The sequence below is a fragment of the Oncorhynchus nerka genome, linkage group LG20 (assembly GCF_034236695.1).
Source record: "Oncorhynchus nerka isolate Pitt River linkage group LG20, Oner_Uvic_2.0, whole genome shotgun sequence".
NCBI lineage: Eukaryota > Metazoa > Chordata > Actinopteri > Salmoniformes > Salmonidae > Oncorhynchus > Oncorhynchus nerka.
This window is the reverse complement of record NC_088415.1, coordinates 35,381,837-35,400,985: the sequence shown is the minus strand read 5'-3', so window position 1 is coordinate 35,400,985 and position 19,149 is coordinate 35,381,837. Positions and strand designations below refer to the sequence as shown.

Genomic DNA, 19,149 nt, shown 5'->3' with positions numbered 1-19,149 from the left:
TGCGTTTTCACAGATTTAATTTCAGAACATCCTGGCGATAGTTAGGCTACTCAAATCCTTCATACTTACTTCAGCAACTGAGCAGAATTGATGATCTCAAACACATTTCGTAATGACAAAGTACACTTTCACGGCAAGGTTGCAGGTGTTCACATATATATAATTATTTATTTTAAAAACCTTATAGATCCACTTCAAGATAGATGTTTTTGGTAGGATTTATAATTATTACAGAGTTGCATGTACAGTAATGTAGGAACTAAATTGGGTGCTTATGTTTCCAGCGGGATGTATTGATGTTGCACTTTACATGCAAAAAGCGCTCAAGAAGACTGCCATGAAATTTGACTAGTTTGACTATTTGTGCAATTTCATCCGAGAACTTTAAACATTTAAACGTTATTTTCTGTAAGTAGTTTTCTATTTACTGCCACCCTTTGTATACTATTTGCGTAACGCTATATGAATGGCAAACGTTCAAGTATTGATGGTCCAGAAATTATCTTTTGAAAAAGTCGCATGAGCTAACGTTAGCTATTATTAGCAGAACGAGCCATCATGAATGTTAACTATCCTAACTAGATACTTTCCACATTATTTTACTAGATAGCCGGATACAACCCATTTGCAGTGTCTTTATGTAGTTGGCAAGTATGTGAGTTTACTGAAGGTTAGCCCAGGCCGGCAGATGGCGATATTGAGTCGTTTCATCTTACCGTCCAAAGGGACTGCATGCAGCCGGCTATACACTCATATCCCCTGTGGACCAGTTTGTAGATAAAACATTCTTCATTCAGGGTGAAAATGCGTCGACTTACACCGTAAAAAGATTTTAATGGCAAAGGCGGAAAGAAATAGCTGGCTAGCTAGTTTTATATTTCGGTAATATATTCCAAAAAATTTCAGAATTCCCCAAAAATGTTTATGAAGCTAGCTAGCTACATTTTATAGGCTCCCCACTGAGTCGCCACTTTGAACATCATATTCCCATTGGCCACCGCTAAAATCTGTCATTGATAATATTATATCACTTTTTTGCTTGCAAGCTAGCATTGTAATTTTTTCTCGCATGCTGAAAAATGCAGCGCTGATTACATTTGACACTTCACGGCCACTGACGTTTGACACGTCACTACTGTTTGCATTGAATTGTGGGACATATCAACCCCACAAGTGATCAAAGTTGCTCCCTCAAGCTAAATCAAGGGCTGAGGGGGTGACTTTTGTGAATTGGACTGCCACCAAATTGCATCCGGTTTCAACGGGGATCCCCCCGAGGGAAAGTAGTTAGTGCGAGAGTTGAGGGGGTAAAAATAACAAAATTGGACCGCAGCCCAAGAATAAACAGACTGCTACAACCTGATTGGCAGAACGTGATATGCAACATCCAGGACTAGCATTTAAACTCTAGCATGGTGGTGTAAAATGGTGTTTCATAATTTCCCACCTTCTTGCCATTAAATCCTTTGCAGCCTGAATGGAGAATGTTTTATGTACGAACCGGTCCACGGGGATACAAGTTTATAGCCGGCTGCATGCAGTCCCTTTGGACGGTAAGATCAAACGATTCAATATTGCCATCTACTGGCCTTTGGGCTATCTGGAGGTAAGAAGATGCACAGGGTAGCTAGCCAGGTCAACAATGGCTCAATGTTAGCTAGCTAGCTACATTGAACTATTACAAATCGTAAAGAAAATTATATTTGCTATAGTATGGGCACTTGTGTTTCTCTGCTAACATCAAGCCAATCAATGCTTTTTTTACTGGACTTCAGAGGTTTCTGTCCCTAACGATTTTTATTGACCTCTGATCTATATTTCTGACTCATTGCTTTGCCAGGGTCCTGAGTGGAGTAGACATGGCTGACCAGGAAACTGGGCCCAATGGGCTGGCTAAGAGGGCTGCAGCAGGTGCTGCGGTTTTCAAAGTGCGTGAGGCTGTAATGGCTATTCTTCAAAACGAATCTACTGGTAACCTGAAAGTACAAAAACGGATTCCCCCATCGACTCCTTTAATTGTACCAAAACCTTCCCTGAAGCCGTACAAGCGGCCCCCCACTCTGCTATTGCCACCTTCATACAGCGCCAACCCAGTTGGAGGATTTACCTGTGAGGTGTGCGGCCAGAACTTCTTCTCTTTTCCTCAGGTGGTGAGACACAAACAGTTCCACGACGAAGAAAGGCCCTTTCCCTGTGGTGTGTGTGGGAAACGTTTCCTGAGCCGCAGCCACTACACTGAGCACCAGCGGGTTCACACTGGGGAGCGGCCCTTTCCCTGCAACCAGTGTGAGCGCTCGTTCACCACACACCACAACCTGAAGCGTCACCAAACCATCCATGCCAAAGAAGAGGCATATCGCTGCCGGAAATGTGGCGTGCTTTTCTGCCAGCGTCACGAGTACCCCGGGGGCATACCCAGACCCGACCTCGAGCCTCGACCTGGGTTTGAGTCCACATCCACGATGCAACCAACACCTCCCATTCAGGTCACACTCACACCCAAGCATCTTAAGAAGCTTAACAAGAAGCTTAATAAGAAGAGCCATGATCTCTCAACTAAACATGATCATTCTAAAAAGAAGAAAAAGAGGAGTAGAGTCAAACATCCAGGCCCAGCAGAGAAAGTGAATTATGTGCGTCAAGAGGAACTTTGTCCTGTGTTGTTAACTAAAGGAGAAAAATTGCAAAAAGTTGCTTATGACATTGAGGTTATTATATGATCCCACATGATGATAAAACAAAATGGGATAATTAGTCCGATCATGATTAAAAAATAAGTTTGTTTTGTTTCATCTCCGCCGATGTGGACGCTGTTTCAGAAAGGAGTTATACCTTGAAACACTTGTTTTGCCTCGCATCATGACTTTGGTATTTATTCCTCCATGAGTTTGAGAAAATAACTTTCCACAATTGATCATGATTTGGAAACATTCTGTCAAGCATTTCAAATGATTAACTGTCCTCTGAAATGTTATGGTTTCGCTTTTGAGATCTTGACCATTTTTTTTGTATTAGAATAGAATATAGACACTTTTGAGTTATGATTCATTCAGTTGTTTTGATCCATTGCCATGTAAGGGCTAGTGTCCATGCATTATTAAATGACATGCTATTAAACTAGTTAACTCCTCTGATGTGGCACATCAAAATGTATTTCCATATCAAATAATGTTCATCTGCTTTTCAGATTATGTTCATAAATGCCTGTAGGGTTTCTCTCTGGGCCTTAACCATTGAGTTGTCCAGAAATTGCCTTCACCAATTTATGTAAGCAAAAATAATCATGATGCATTGTTGTTGATTAATTACTAAATGTACCTGTCATAAGAACAAGTGAATCCCGCTATCTGTAGTCTGTGTAATGTGGACAGTGTTGTTAAATTTGGGTAACAGAGTCTATGTATGTTGAAATTATACGTCTCTAGTTGAATTCTGCATAACTACCTCAGGCTGATTGTAAAATGTATTTTTTAAATTGATAATGGGATTACTTACACATTTATTGCCTTTGTCTTTATTATTGACACTTTCCAGGTATTTGTTTTTCATGTCACAAGAAACTAATTTTAAAGTGAATGTAAGCATGCATAGAAATGAAATATATTGATTCACATGGCTTTAAGTTTTGCAGCTAACATCCAAATACCTAACCTAACTGGTGTGATGAATACTGGAAAGTCATTTTGTGTCCGGCTCTGTAATACAGCAGCCTTGTATCGCTTATCTTCACTGTTACAATATGTTAAAGGTATAATCTGAAATGAAGTAGGTGCAGAATTTAAACCTCAAAGTGGGTCAATTTCCGCAACAACTAAGAGCTTTGAAGCGCACGACTCAACTTCTCCCCTGTTTGGTCCAGTAACCGCGTGACGCGAACCCCTGCCCATGCTGTGTGTGACTGAGAACGAAGTCTTGTATCTCGCACAATATCTGCGTGGTAGCGTCATTTCGCTGAGTCTATTTTTAAAGAGGCACGCGTCTGCTCCATATATCATCCTTGTTTTACAACAAGAGGTAAACACTCAAATCTGCTTGTGTAAACATGCCAATCTAGGGCCCTATGTTGACTCCTATCTCCGATGTAAATATTGGTTAGATTGAATTTAGATTGTCGTTATAGTTACCTCCAGAAACCGCATATATTGTAATTCTAATCTGATATTCCCTGGTCTACCACCGCCACACAGTAGAGTTATTACTTTACTCACTTAGATTTTTTGCTAATCCATTTTGATCTGTCTATAAACTATGTTCTGTAAGGATTATCTGGAACAAAGCCCTGCCCCTTGAAAGCGTTTGCAAACTACGTGATATTGAGGGAGTTCTATTAATATGAGTTGCAGTGCACCGGTCTATGAACCTCGACGTGAACGGGCAAAAGCGGTGAGGGAGGGGCAACCTTTGAAATCTAACAGTAATTGCGTCTCATGGTCATGACGTCAACTAGGCGGAACGTTACATAGGTCAGAAACATACTTCTATTTTCCATAAAATATGTTAGAATTTTCAAACTAATTTTCATTTGGAAGGCAGATAAAGCGTTTTTATCAAAAGTAACCACGTTTGCATGTGAACACGGAATCCTCATTTACTCCACGTGCTTAATCTTGCCTAGGTTTCGCTGTGGGTTTTGAAGGGCACCTAACCTGGCTCACGCCCGGGTGGTAAACCCGGTTCCAAAACGAATGCTATTACTTTTCACCAATGCCATTTCCACCGGGTAACCGGGGCCAGATAATCGAATCCCGTCATTGGCAGGCACCGCACATTTTTCGGCGTTTCCATCCCATTGGTCGCATAATATCGGTAACATTATGTACCCTTTTTGATTGGGTATAGACAAGAGTCAGCCACCTCTGAACAATTGCATTTGATTTGTTAGCTATCTGTATCGGAGCAACCGACTACAATCATTGGCTGATTCCTCCAAAACGACGCCGTTGATTGGTTAATCCATTCGTAGAGTATCACTGGCTGCATGCATGGCTGAAGCGACTGCTGCTGATGCTGTGACCTGGAGTTTGGTGTCAGCATCAGGACCGACAGTGCGTGAAGTACATTATAGTGTCAAGTGGCTACAGAGAGAATAAACAGACGGGTAGACTCATTTTACACAACAGCTAGTTGAAGGGTTGGTTTGAAGGTAAGACCCATTATTTTCCTCAAAACAATTCAAGCAAGTGAAGTGTGGAATAATGAGTCTCGTTGAACCAGTGGCTGTCTCCCGCTGGCGTTGTAGAGCGTGGGGGTCGGCTGGCTATCCAGCCACTAGCTATTTTATTATCTGATCATGTCTGATGATTGATGGGGAAAGCATGGTCAGTTAATTAATTTAATAGCAAATAGATAATGTTTTCAACTAAGCACAATAGTGGAGGTCTATAGTTACGAGCTTTGCAAATACTAAGCGTAGTGTGAAAACTGCACTGCGGATCAGGACGAAGCAGGATTTGTAATGTACTGCTAGCCTTGCTAGCTAGCTACATGCGAGTTGGTCCTTGTAAACTAGCATTCAAGTAGTTTTTTTAAAATTGCGAAATTACATAAACATGTCAGTTTGTAGTAGATTATTTGGCCGAATTGATGATTTAGCCAACATTGATTTAGCAGATCGCCTGGTACTCACTCCATGATGCACACAGCTGCACCAGTGCCATTCACTGTCCTATCTCTCAATACACCACCTTTTACACGTTTAATTGGAACCAGTCTACTTGCTCCTATAATGGAATAAAGCTGCTTATCGCGAATCTTCCTTATCAAGGTCTGGTAATGCCTCATTAAGCCCCTGCAGCAGGGTGCACAGATGTGTCAATCGTGATGCATGGTGTATCACTGCCATTGTCGGCATGCACACAGAAAGAAGAGTGATGGTCACGTGTGTTATTTCCATTGGAACTTATACATTAGAATGTGTAATGTTGCCTATTAGAACATACTTCCGCGTTATTATTTCCCCCCTGTCTTTCTAAGGTCCTGTGCATGGCGTGATGGGGTCCTTCAGCCGACAGGAGTTCTTCCATGAGCTTGCAGAGGGCTGCCTTCTGCCCACCGCTCAGCAGGGCCTGGAGCAGGTGTGGCAGCTTCTAGTCATCTGCCTTCTATGCCGACTTCTCTGGATTCTGGGTGACATTTTGAATTCCTTTGCGTGAAATGTGACTTTTGGAATATAACAGAGCTCCTGGTAACGACAGAACATGATGAGTCATAGGAAAGTGATTTTGACATTTGAGAAATGATGTAGAACTGAATAATTAGATGCATGTTCTACTAATGTCTACTACTACATGTTCTCATTCTCTTCTGTGTGCGTTGTTGTTTTTGTTGTCTTGTTCCCCTGGTCAGGCCTCCCCTCTTATGTGAAACACCTGAGCACTGTGGCAGGAGGGTTCTACGCCCTGTACCTGTTCTTTGAGCTCCACATGGTGTGGGTGGTGCTGCTCAGTCTACTATGCTACCTCATCCTCTTCCTCTGTCGGCACTCCAGTAACCGGGCCACCTTCCTCTCCATCACCGTCCTCATCTACCTGCTCATGGGGTAGGTAGATCTGTTACCAGGTAACATCAGATGCCTGTTTGAGTAAAGAGAATGGATGATAAACAGCCAGTGATCAAATCCCTCAAAGTGCATTGAAAATGGTTGTCTAATCAGTCTACTCTCCCCTTTTCCTTCCAGAGAGTTGCATATGATGGACACCACCACCTGGCACAAAATGAGAGGTTGGTACTTACTCTCAGCGTGAATATACACTACAAGTCAGGAGTTGCAACCAGTTTATATTTTTTTCAAGGAACAGAATCAGAACCAGGAACTAAAGTGATTCATACTGTTCCAGCACATAACCTTTATTTTAAAAGCATTGGAACCAGTTAACGCTCTTTTACATTCCGGGAATTTTTTCCCAGTCCCACAAAAAAACGCAACAAGGCACCTATGCAAAGCCCCCCTCTGCCAATCAGAAAATTCTTCCAGTGTGCCTGCCAGTTGAAACTCTTTGCCAGTGTATGTAGGCTAACTGCCCCTCCCCCTCCAAAGCATAGCTAGCCTACAGATATTACAAGCGAGATTCAGGAGGAGAGAGATTTTCAATTTATTAACTTGTTCTAGTGCTAGTTAGGAATACTATAGTTATCACATTGGCTTTATTAACTACAAAAAGGTGAGACGTGTTTTTAATTCTGGTGCCGCTTTGCACATAAAAGCTTGTTCGCTAGCTAACGTCTCTTGTCCAACATTATGCCAACTCTGAAGTTCAAAGACATTCAAAGTTCCTCCATAGAAGTCACTCCTTCGTATGTATAATTCTGTGGGCCTAATTCAGATAATGCATGTCATTACAAGATGCCCAGCGCTTCGAGCCAAGCTTCCTCCTCCACCCTCTCGCAAAATGTAAGTTGCATTTTGCACCCTACACTTGTCATTCCATCACGCATATAAAACAACTCACTGAGCTATATCTTGCTCGCATGATTGGTGAAGAAATTATAGTTGAGCTAAGTGAAAAAAAATAAAAAGATTTCATAGGTTTAAAAAGTAACAAAGGAACGATATAAACTGTTACTTTTTTGGTTCGAACCGGTTCAGATCTTTATTTTGCTGGTCGTAATGAGATACATTTTTTTATCCTGTTCAGACGAAACGATATAAAAAATATTTTGGTTTCAACCCCTGCTACAACCAATGTTTTCACCGTATTAATGAAAACATTTACAGTTGAAGTCGGAAGTTTACATGCACCTTAGCCAAATACATTTCTGACATTTAATCCTAGTAAAAAAATCCCTGTCTTAGGTCAGTTAGGATCACCACTTTATTTTAAGAATGTGAAATGTCAGAATAATAGTAGAGAGAATGATTTATTTCGGCTTTTATTTCTTTCATCACATTCCCAGTGGGTCAGAAGTTTACATACACTCAATTAGTATTTGGTAGCATTGCCTTTAAATTGTTTAACTTGGGTCAAACGTTTCGGGTAGCTTTCCACAAGCTTCCCACAATAAGTTGGGTGAGGCCTCCCGGGTGGCGCAGTGGTTAAGGGTGCTGTACTGCAGTGCCAGCTGTGCCACCAGAGACTCTGGGTTCGCGCCCAGGCTCTGTCGTAACCGGCCGTGACCGGGAGGCCCGTGGGGCGACGCACAATTGGCCTAGCATCATCCGGGTTAGGGAGGGTTTGGCCGGTAGGGAAATCCTTGTCTCATCGCGCACCAGCGACTCCTGTGGCGGGCCGGGCGCAGTGTGCGCTAACCAAGGTTGCCAGGTGCACAGTGTTTCCTCCGACACATTGGTGCGGCTGGTTTCCGGGTTGGGGAGAAAAAAGGGGTAAAATTCAAAAAAATAAAATAAAAAAAATAAGTTGGGTGGCCCATTCCCCCTGACAAAGCTGGTGTAACTGAGTCAGGTTTGTAGGCCTCCTTGCTCGCACACACTTTCACAAACTTTCTATGGGATTGCGGTCAGGGCTTTGTGATGGCCACTCCCAATACCTTGATTTTGTTGTCTTTAAGCCATTTTGCCACAACTTTGGAAGTTTGTTTGTCATTGTCCATTTTGAAGACCAATTTGCAACCAAACTTTAACTTCCTGACTGATGTCTTGAGATGTTGCTTCAATATATCCACATAATTGTTCCTCCTCATGATCTATTTTGTGAAGTCACCAGTCCCTCCTGCAGCAAAAGCACCCCCACAACATGATGCTGCCACCCCTGTGCTTCACGGTTGGGATGGTGTTCTTCGGCTTGCAAGCCTCCCCCTTTTTCCTCCAAACATAACAATGGCCATTATGGCCAAACAGTTCTATTTTTGTTTCATCAGACCAGAGGACATTTCTCCAAAAAGTTTGATCTTTGTCCCCATGTGCAGTTGCAAACCGTAATTGTTTGTACAGATGAACGTGGTACCTTCAGGCGTTTGGAAATTGCTCCCAAGGATGACCCAGACTTGTGGAGGTCTACAATTATTTTCTTAGGTCTTGGCTGATTTCTTTTGATTTTCCCATGATGTCAAGCAAAGAGGCAGTGAGTTGGAAGGTAGGCCTTGAAACACATCCACAGGTACACCTTCAATTACATCCACAGGTACACCTCAATTGAATCAAATGATGTCAATTAGCCTATCAGAAGCTTCTAAAGCCATAACATAATTTTCTGGAATTTTCCAAGCTGTTTAAAGGCACAGTCAACTTAGTGTATGTAAAAGTCTGACGCACTGGAATTGTGATACAGTGAATTATAAGTGAAATAACCTGTTTGTAAGCAATTGTTGGAAAAAATGTGTCACGCACAAAGTAGACTTGCCAAAACTATAGTTTGTTAACAAGACATTTGTGGAGTGGTTGAAAAACGAGTTTTAAGGACTCCAACCTAAGTGTATGTAAACTTCCGACTTCAGCTGTAATTAATATTTGAAGACTCACTGCGGTATGTATCTGCAGGTTCCCAGATGGTGGTGACTATGAAGGCCATTTCTCTGGCCTTTGACCTGGACCGAGGTGTGGTGACCAACGTGCCCTCTCCTGTGGAGTTCATGGGCTACATCTACTTTGTGGGAACGGTCATTTTCGGACCCTGGATCAGCTTCAACAGCTACAGAGAGGCTATAAAGGGCCGCAAGCTGGTGTGTTCAGCACTAAGTCTTGTCTTGGTATAGAGATAAGGGTAGCCTGGTTAAACCAGACTAAATGCTGCACTTGCTAGTCTGGTTTAACCATGCTAGGATAAGAGGGGAGGGGACATGGGTGGAGGGAATAGAGAGAGAAAGATGGTATATAGATGTTCTCTTCTTCCTCAGAGCTTCTCCTGGATATGGAAAGTGTGTGTCAGCTGGGTGAAGAGCCAACTGTGTCTGGTCATCTCGAATTGTGTTGCTCCCTACCTCTTCCCTTACTTCATCCCCATCTATGGGGACAAGCTGCTACACAAGTAAGTGGATTAGCTAACCTCTTAGTGCTGTTGTCATGATTTACTGTAGGTCATAAAAAGCATCCACAGACATTGATGTTTGTGATCATCCAAAAAAAAGTGCAACATAGGGGAGGGTGGGCTAAGTCGAGCCATTTTAGTAATATAGCTAGGTGGGACAACCACATAACACAGGCATGGAAAGTACATTTTTCCTCAATAATTTAGCGATCAGTAGAGTCGGAGCTAGAAGGGGTGGGGTGGGGGGGGGGGGGTCAAGGTGAGGAGGAGCATTATTTTATTGAAATGCTCTTTGAAGAAGTAGGATTTCAGAAGATGGGCAGAGACTCTGCTGTCCTAGCTTCAGGGGGAAGCTGGTTCCACCATTGAGGTGCCAGGACAGAGAAGAGCTTGGACTGGGCTGTGCGGGATGTTGTACTCTACGGATGTTGTAGAGCATGAACCTGCAGGCGCTTGTCACTGCTTTGATGTTTGAAGCGAACTACAGGGTGTTGTCCAGGTCACGCCAAGGTTCTTTGCACTCTGGGAAGGTGACACTGGAGTTGTCAACCATGATGGAGAGGTCTTTGAGCAGGCAGGCATTCCCTGGAAGGAAGAGCAGCTCCGTCTTGTCGAGGTTGAGCTTGAGGTACGACATCCAAGTGGAGATGTCTGTCAGGCACACAGAGATGCGTGTCGCCACCTGGGTGTCAGAAGGGGGGAAGGAGAAAAGTAGTTGAGTGTGTCCGCATAGGAATGATAGGAGAGACCATGTGAGGATATGATGGAGATGAGTAACTTGGTGTATAGTGAGAAGAGTAGAGGGCCTAGAACCGAGCCCTGGGGGACACCAGTAGTGAGAGTATGTGGTGCAGACACAGATCCTCTCCACATCACCTGGTAGAGTGGCCTGCCAAGTAGGATGCAATCAAAGAGTGTGCAGAGCCTGAGATGCCCAGCTCTGAGAGGAGGATCTGATGGTTCAAGGGGACAGCCTGCTACGCAAGTGAGTGGATTAGCTAACCTCTTAGTGCTGTTGTAATGATTTACTGTAGGTCAGAAAAAGCTTCCACAGAAATTGATGTTTGTGATTGTCCAAAAAAAGTGTAATATAGGGGATGGTGGGCTAAGTTGAGCCATTTTAGTAATTTAGCTAGTAAGATGAGAACAGAGGAGAGAGAGTCAGCTTTGGCAGAGCAGAGAGCCTCCGGGACACAGAGGAGAGCAGTCTTGGTTAAGTGACTCGTCTTGAAGCCTGACAGGTTAGGGTCAAGAGGATCGTTCTGAGAGAGATAGCAAGAAAGTTGATCAGAGACAGCACACTCAAGTATTTTGGAAAGAAAAGAAAGAAGGGATACAGGTCTATAGTTTTTGATGTCAGATATGTTGTGTTGGTTTCTTGAGGTGTGGAGCAACTCAGGCCATTTTTAAGTCAGAGGGGGCATAGCCAGTGCTCAGGGATGAGTTGATGAGGGAAGTGAGGAATGGAAGAAGATCTCCAGAGATGGTCTGGAGAAGGGAGGAGGGGATGGGGTCGAGCGGGCAGGTTGTCGGGCAGCCAGAGCTCACTAGTCGCAGAATGTGATCTGGAGAGGGAGGGGAGAACGAGGTCAAGGCTTAGGGTAGTTCTGTGTGAGTGAGACCAGTGGACTCAATAGGCTGAGTGAATGAGTAGCGGATGTCGTCAACCATTCCTTCAAAAATGATTGACAAAGTCGTCCGCTGAGAGGGGGTGGAGGATTCAGGAGGGAGGAGAAGGTGGAAAAGAGTTTCCTGGGGTTGGAGGCAGAAGCTTGAAATTTATAGTGGTAGCAGATACAGAGGAAGAGAAGGTGGAGAGGAGGGAGTGAAAGGATGATAGGTCCTCACAGCTGCCTTCAGCCCATTCTGTAAGCTCGCAATGAGCCACTCAGTAACGGAGCAGGAGGGGAAGGCTGAGCCGGGCCGGGAGGAAAGGGGACAGTGTGAGTCATAGGACGCGGAAAGGGTGTAGAGTAGGGTCGAAGAGGCAGAATCAGGAGACAGGAGGTAGAAGGATTTAGCAGAAGGGAGAGATGATAGGATAGAAGAGGCCAGAACAGTGGGAGAGAGAGAGAGAGAAGATTGCAACGGCGCATTACCATCTGGGTAGGGGCTGAGTGGTTAGGGTTGGAGGAGAGGTGGACAGAACAGGAAACAAAGTAGTGATCAGAGACCTGGAGGGGGGTTGCAGTGTGATTAGTAGGCGAGCAGCCTCTAGTAAAGATGAGGTCAAGCGTATTGCCTGCCTTGTGAGTTGGAAGGGGTTTGGGAAAGGGTGAGGGGAAAGAGAGAGTTGGAAAGAAATGAATCAAAGGCACACGTCGGGAGGTTGAAGTTGCCAAGCACGAAGAGTGGTGAGCCATCGTCAGGAAATCAGCTAATCAAGGTGTCAAGCTCACTGAGAATCTCTCCAAGGGCACCTGGTGGGTGATAGATGACAATAATGTTAAGCTTGAGTGGACAATTGACAGTGACAGCATGGCATTCAAATAAGGAGATGGACAGGTGAGATATGGAGAAAAGATCAAATCTCAACTAAGGATAAATGAGTAGCCCTGTGCCACCACCACGATGACCAGATACTCTCGGACTATGAGAGAAAACAGTCAGATGAAGAAAGAGCAGTTGGAGTAGCGGTGTTCTCCGGGGTGATCCATGTCTCCGTCAGGGACAAAAAGTCAAGGGACTGAAGGGCAACTAAATTAGAAATGTTGCAGCCAAGGGGTGGGGAGCGTCTGTAACGCCTACAGGGAGAGGTGCGAACAGGTATAGAAAACACACATAGTTGACAAAGCTCCAAAAGAGCAACATTTGATCATCTGTAAATAACGAGGTAAGATACTCCGGTGTGAGAGTGGTGTGGAGCCTTCTCTTTTTCCTTCCTCCATTAACTCCACAGAACAACTCGGCAAAACAGTCTTTGTTTCAGCGACGGTCTTAGTTTTGTGACAAAACCGCCACTTCCAGCTGCCGCTGAGAAACCAGGGTATTTGATTAGGATCCCCATTAGCTGTTGCAAAAGAGGCAGCTACTCTTCCTGAGGTCCACACAAAACATGACACAACACAGAACCTTAATAGACAAGAACAGCTCAAGGCCAGAACTACATCAATTTAAAAAAAGGGAGACTGAATAACTAACAATAATTGCTAATTGCCTAGCAGAGGTGGAGAGCACGCCTGTACTGTTTGCTGATTGCCTAGGAGAGGTGAAACCACTCCCTCTCCAATACAGCCACTGATTACAGAAACAAGTCACAAATTGCCTTGCCTCTTGACCCTGGTTGATGTGTCAACAACAATCTGCAAATGATGCGCAGTCAGCAGTTCACACACCAAGTAGGCTACTGGGAAAACAGACAGCACTTAAAGGAGATGGCCCTAGCTAGCAAAAAGACAGTACTAGACCACAACAGACAACGACAAAAAAAATATATACTCATCACTCCTGGCGATATCAGGAGTCTTCTAGCTGTAGAATGAAGTGTATACCTGGAAATCAGAATACATGTAAACATTACAGTTTTGAAGCATAGCTTGTCCAAAAAAAGTGTTCTCTTGGCACAACTTAGCCGGGCTATGGGGTAAGTTAAGTCATCTACACGTTTCTGTACTGAATTAAATAATACCACTACCTTTTTAGAACCAGGTATATCTTTATTTCCCAAACACAATTCAACACAATCGCAATCGTTTTTAAAAATGATTTTCAACATTTTAAGCATCTTTTAATAATAATACTTGGGGTATGTAGCACTTGTCAAGGACCCAAAGTCGCTTTACAGTTATAAAAATGGAGGCAAAACAAAACATCAATAAAAAAACATGATTTATGAGAGGGGTGCACTCAAAGAAGGGAAAGAGAAGATGTATCAGTGTATGGGGAGGGTTGGGATTTGGATACTCCGTTTGGGGTAAGGGTTTGGGTTAGGTGCTGCTCAGTATGTGTTTGTGAGGCATAACACCTAACAAATACTTTTATTTTATTTTTAAACACTTTTATCATAGGTCAGTCCCTGTTACCTCATGTGCCAATGATAATGCCTTGCATTATGCCTGGGAAGAAAACACTTCAATTTGCTCAACCCCAAGGAAAACATTTTGACTACATTATCCCACACAGCTACAAGGATGCACTTTCATGCTAGGTTTAGGACCTGATATTGAAGCTTATAGAGACCCCAACAGATTTATCGAATAATCTTAAAAACATCTACTTTGGTTTAGATAGAAACATCAGAAAACCTCTTAACACAATAAATTCATTTGACTTGGTGAAAATCTGTTTTTTGGACCTGACTTTGCTAACCACTTTTTCCATGTGGTTTCTTCCTTTACAGACTCCATGAAATGGTGACCTCTTCCTAAATACTTGGTCATTTTGTGTATGGTTTCCTAGAAACAATGGTGGCTCAATTTACCCCTTTGGCTCAACTAACCTTATTCTCCCTTAAATGTTTTTGTAGGAAAGCTGTTTGAGTAATGTGTTTCAGTAGTGTAACGGTCCGATTCTTATTTGTTTCTTTCTCTCCCATTCAATAAATGGTCTTGTCTTGCCTGGGCTTTATCCCCAGCAAAACAAAACGGAAGATCGGGTAATTATTTATCTGATATTATGACGATAGAATGTCTCCCCCGCCTGTCACTGTAATTAATGCTGCATGTCTATTTCTAACTCAGCAGCTGTGCTCCCTGTCACCTGCACGTCTGTACACCAATCATTCCCCCAACCTTGTCTGTCTCTGCCCTGCCCACTCATGCCATGAGACTTAAAAATGTGAGTCTGTGTCAGTTAAATGTATCAAATCAAATGAAATGGTGATAAATGATTACAATTTTCCTTCAATTGTTTGCTGCACAGAGGTGCTGTGGCAAGGTACTGTATGTTTTTGCAATTTATATTAAAATAGAGAAGTTGTATTGCTGTTAAGTGTGATTTGAGGATTTAATTGTGCCAAGTGTCTTCTAATGGAACCTTCTTTCATTGACCTTTAGCTGGCTCCTAGCCTACGAGAATGCACTCTCCTTCCACTTCAGCAACTACTTTGTGGGTTACCTGAGTGAGACCAGCACCACTCTGGCTGGAGCAGGCTTTACTGAAGAGAAAGACAACCTGAAATGGTCAGTGCACTGAAGCATCATGGTGACTAGGCTTGACATAGACTTGCTATAAGTTAAATAGTTGTTTTGCCCCCCTCCCAGTTCTCTTTTACCCCTCAAACAGCCCAACTGAAATTCCTGTGTTTTCTTCTCCAGGGATATGACTGTAGCTAGGCCCCTTCATGTGGAGTTTCCCAGATCTATGGTGGAGGTGGCCACCTCGTGGAATCTGCCCATGTCCCGATGGCTCAGCACCTGTAAGCTTTCTGTGAAATAGAACATATTTACAGCATTGTGAGCCTACATATATCAAATAATACAACCTTCCCCCCCCTCCCCCCTTCTATTTTCACAGTTGTCCTCCTACAATGACATTTAAAGCAGTAAACATCCCAACTCAATTGCTCTTTTTTTTAGACCGGATACAAAGTTGATCCCCTGACAACTGTTTCTGTCTGATCACCCAGATGTTTTTGCCCGTGCTCGCAACCTTGGAACCTTTCCAGCCATCCTAGTGACTTACGCAGCCAGTGCACTTCTACATGTGAGTATGAGTGTGTAGGTGCGGGTGTGAGTATGAGTGTGTAGGTGTGTGTGTGAGTATGAGTGTGTAGGTGTGGGTGTGAGTATGAGTGTGTAGGTGTGGGTGTGAGTGTGTAGGTGTGGGTGTGAGTATGAGTGTGTAGGTGTGGGTGTGAGTATGAGTGTGTAGGTGTGTGTGTGAGTGAGTGTGTAGGTGTGTGTGTGAGTATGAGTGTGTAGGTGTGGGTGTGAGTATGAGTGAGCAGGTGCGGGTGTGAGTATGAGTGTGCAGGTGCGGGTGTGAGTATGAGTGTGTAGGTGCGGGTGTGAGTATGAGTGTGTAGGTGTGGGTGTGAGTATGAGTGAGCAGGTGCGGGTGTGAGTATGAGTGTGCATGTGCGGGTGTGAGTATGAGTGTGTAGGTGTGAGTATGAGTGTGTAGGTGTGTGTGTGAGTATGAGTGTGTAGGTGTGTGTGTGAGTATGAGTGTGTAGGTGTGTGTGTGAGTATGAGTATGAGTGTGTAGGTGCAGGTGTGAGTATGAGTGTGCGGGTGTGAGTGTGTAGGTGTGTGTGTGAGTATGAGTGTGTAGGTGTGGGTGTGAGTATGAGTGTGTGGGTGTGTGTGTGAGTATGAGTGTGTAGGTGCGGGTGTGAGTATGAGTGTGTAGGTGCGGGTGTGAGTGAGTGTGTAGGTGTGTGTGTGAGTATGAGTGTGTAGGTGTGGGTGTGAGTATGAGTGTGTAGGTGTGGGTGTGAGTGTGTAGGTGTGAGTGTGTGGGTGTGAGTGTGTAGGTGTGAGTGTGTGAGTGTGTAGGTGTGAGTATGAGTGTGTAGGTGTGGGTGTAAGTATGAGTGTGTAGGTGTGGGTGTGAGTATGAGTGTGTATAAGAGATCGTTTCGTTATACCGTCGTCTCCTTTGGCCTTTAGGGTCTGAGCTTCCACCTGGGTGCAGTGCTACTGTCTCTCGCCTTCATCACATATGTTGAGCATGGTAAGTCTGTAGAAGATGTGGCTAGCTATAAAAAATAAAATAGAATTAAAATATAAATTTTATTTCAGTTCCACGTTACCTTTCAGGGATAACATTGTTTACACCTGGAGAATAACTTTAGGTGACATGCAGAGTTTGTTTATTACTAATCAAACAATCAACTTGGCTGTGGCACAATGCACAGCAAATGGTGAGTAGGCATGATAGGATAAATCATTGTGACCTCTTATTGATTGCGTACCCTCTGTTCCAGTTTTGCGGAAGAGACTGGCAGACATTTTAAACGCTTGTATTCTGTCAAAGAAATGTCAGCCAAACTGCACTCACAAGAACAAAAAGGTATGGTTCAATAAGAAATAAAACAGTGATATTTATGCATAATGATATTTTCTTGTGTAAAGTCTAAAGATTTTTCAGTGTTGGTCACATGCAAATGGACCATACCACATTGCGCAATAACTCTTATATTGATGCCAAAAAAATCCTCAATAAGAATGTTTGCATTACAGCATGACCTTTCTTCTCCTTCTCCTAACCACACAGGCCCCGTGGGTGTACATTATTAATATAGCTTTCAGTGCCCTGGCAGTCTTCCACCTGGCATACCTGGGCTCTCTGTTCAACTCCAGTGTGGACTACATGGATGATGATGAGGAGGTAACTATTTACTGAATGCTTTTCAGCTATAAGATGGCCAAACTCTCATACATTACTCTGATTATGCAAAATGTCACGTAGCATCGTCAGATCTTTCAGAACAAAGCGTTGTGGTCGATTTGTGTATTTCAAACCCATGCCTGTTTTCTCCCGCTACAGAGTGGCGTGGCCAACCACACCATTCAGAAGTGGTCGGAGCTGAGCTGGGCCAGCCACTGGGTGACGTTTGGCTGCTGGGTGCTCTACCGCATCATCCTCTAGATGTGTGAGGGAGAGGGAGCGAGAGAGAGCTGGGGACAGAGAGACATATAGAGAAGGGAAGCAATAACAAGAGGGAATTAACGTGAGCCTGTTTAAGGAAAGACCGGCTCTCTACTCCTGCACTGTGAAGTTGTATTGGACTGAAGAGTACACACAACCACCCTATGGACAGTATATTAACTATTTTCTCAATACCAACATACAGTGCTCAGGACACCGCCTAAGAGACGAGGTAATCTACTTACTGTAACCTGCTGGCGACAAACTATTTTTGATACTCTTGAAATAATGCTCCAATCTTCCTTAATCACATCGTTCCGTGAGCTGCTGCATTTGTCTACCCCTTGTGGTGAGATAGATCAACAGCAGATGTGGATCAGACATCTCCATGCGATTCTCAATCAATACTCTTCCTGTTAGCATGACAGTGGTCAATCATTCACTCTCTTTGATGAACAACTAAGAACCCGTTGTCTAGTTTTCAGAAGTGATTCCGTAATACGCCATTAAAGTCATATTTTCCTTTTCCTCCGTATTCGAAAGCTACATTTTGTTATTTCACCCTACTTAGTTGTTACATTTGTAGAGCATGTAAAACCCCTGTTTTTATGACCACACAAATCAGCATTATAAGAGCATATTTCCTTTGTGGATTTTAATAGAAAATGTATGTATTTTTAATTTATAGAAATACGTGTACATTGGTGTTTGTGCATTTTATACTATGTTTTTCATCCTAGTGTAATTTGAGACATTTTTTCCATTTTCCTGTTAATAACTATGTAACTGATATACCTACCACATTATTGTAGTTCAGTCAAAAATACAAAGGTATTTAATTGCTCAGTAAGGGTTTTTCATGTTGCTTTAAAACTGATTATGAAAATGCACAACTTAAGATGAAGTTGCATCTGTAACCAAAGCCGTTGGTCATTTTCGACATGCTGCTCTTTTTAACATGCTTTTAAGGAAATGAATCATTCATGATGGAATACTTACTGCTCCTGAACACACTGGACATTGAAACCTACTGCTCATTTGGTTCATGTGATGAGGGCCAGTCCAGAAACCACCCTTAAGGACTTTTGTTTCCAGTTGGATTCTGTTACACAACGGTGACTGGGAAACGTACACAAACATAGACAGTAATTTGCTAGGCTTTCCCTTAGAATACAAGGTTCATGCGATGCACATGTGCACAGTCTTAGCAAACCACCTTTCACCACTGTCCCTTTGTCAAACTTTGACCTATCTGTGTGATGCTACTGAGAGAGGTCTGTGATATTTTTTAATACATTTTCTATCAAACGGTAATCACTGTCTATCGTCAAATCCAATCAAATGTTATTAGTCACATGCGCCGAATACAACAGGTACCTTAAGGTGAAATGCTGACTTTTTTAAATGTATAAAATAAGAATAAGAAATAAAAGTAACAAGTAATTAAAGAGCAGCAGTAGAATAACAATAGCGAGACTATTCACAGTGAATCTTTGTTTCATGTTCATGTGAAGAACTATTCGCTGTTAAAGGAAGCTAACTGAAACAATAATAAAGTGGGCACCCCGCCCCTGTTTTGGCAAAAATCTGAGGGTTGGACCTGGAGAAATGTAACCACTCTCAAATTAATAGAAAGAGCTATGGATGCAAGAACTGACTATCCATGATATAAAAAATGTTAACCATGTTTTGAGGC

At 43.1% G+C, this 19,149-nt stretch overlaps 1 protein-coding gene and 1 long non-coding RNA gene across 2 annotated transcripts; both read left to right on the top strand.

Annotated features, from left to right (window-relative positions):
* The first annotated feature begins 300 nt into the window (after positions 1-300).
* On the top strand, positions 301-3,496 carry LOC115101661 (uncharacterized). The gene is made up of 2 exons (XR_010460303.1): positions 301-408; positions 1,841-3,496. It is a non-coding gene; the product is annotated as an uncharacterized LOC115101661 (long non-coding RNA).
* A 1,462-nt stretch (positions 3,497-4,958) lies between these two features.
* Positions 4,959-19,124, top strand: LOC115102364 (protein-serine O-palmitoleoyltransferase porcupine-like). Its single transcript, XM_029622255.2, has 15 exons — positions 4,959-5,143; positions 5,974-6,126; positions 6,346-6,538; positions 6,677-6,720; positions 9,434-9,615; positions 9,790-9,920; positions 14,494-14,514; positions 14,781-14,795; positions 14,915-15,040; positions 15,176-15,276; positions 15,487-15,563; positions 16,472-16,535; positions 16,789-16,874; positions 17,079-17,192; positions 17,352-19,124. Exons 2-15 carry the CDS (start codon positions 5,991-5,993, stop codon positions 17,451-17,453), a joined length of 1,392 nt encoding a protein of 463 aa, XP_029478115.1. The 5' UTR covers positions 4,959-5,143; positions 5,974-5,990; the 3' UTR covers positions 17,454-19,124.
* Positions 19,125-19,149: the final 25 nt, after the last annotated feature.

Excerpts from the sequence above, each read along its gene's own strand:
- LOC115102364 (XM_029622255.2), top strand. The coding sequence starts at position 5,991 with ATGGGGTCCTTCAGCCGACAGGAGTTCTTCCATGAGCTTGCAGAGGGC. Across the intron at positions 15,041-15,175 it reads GAGAAAGACAACCTGAAATG|GGATATGACTGTAGCTAGGC; the intron begins GTCAGTGCACTG and ends TTTCTTCTCCAG. Across the intron at positions 15,564-16,471 it reads CAGCCAGTGCACTTCTACAT|GGTCTGAGCTTCCACCTGGG; the intron begins GTGAGTATGAGT and ends TTTGGCCTTTAG.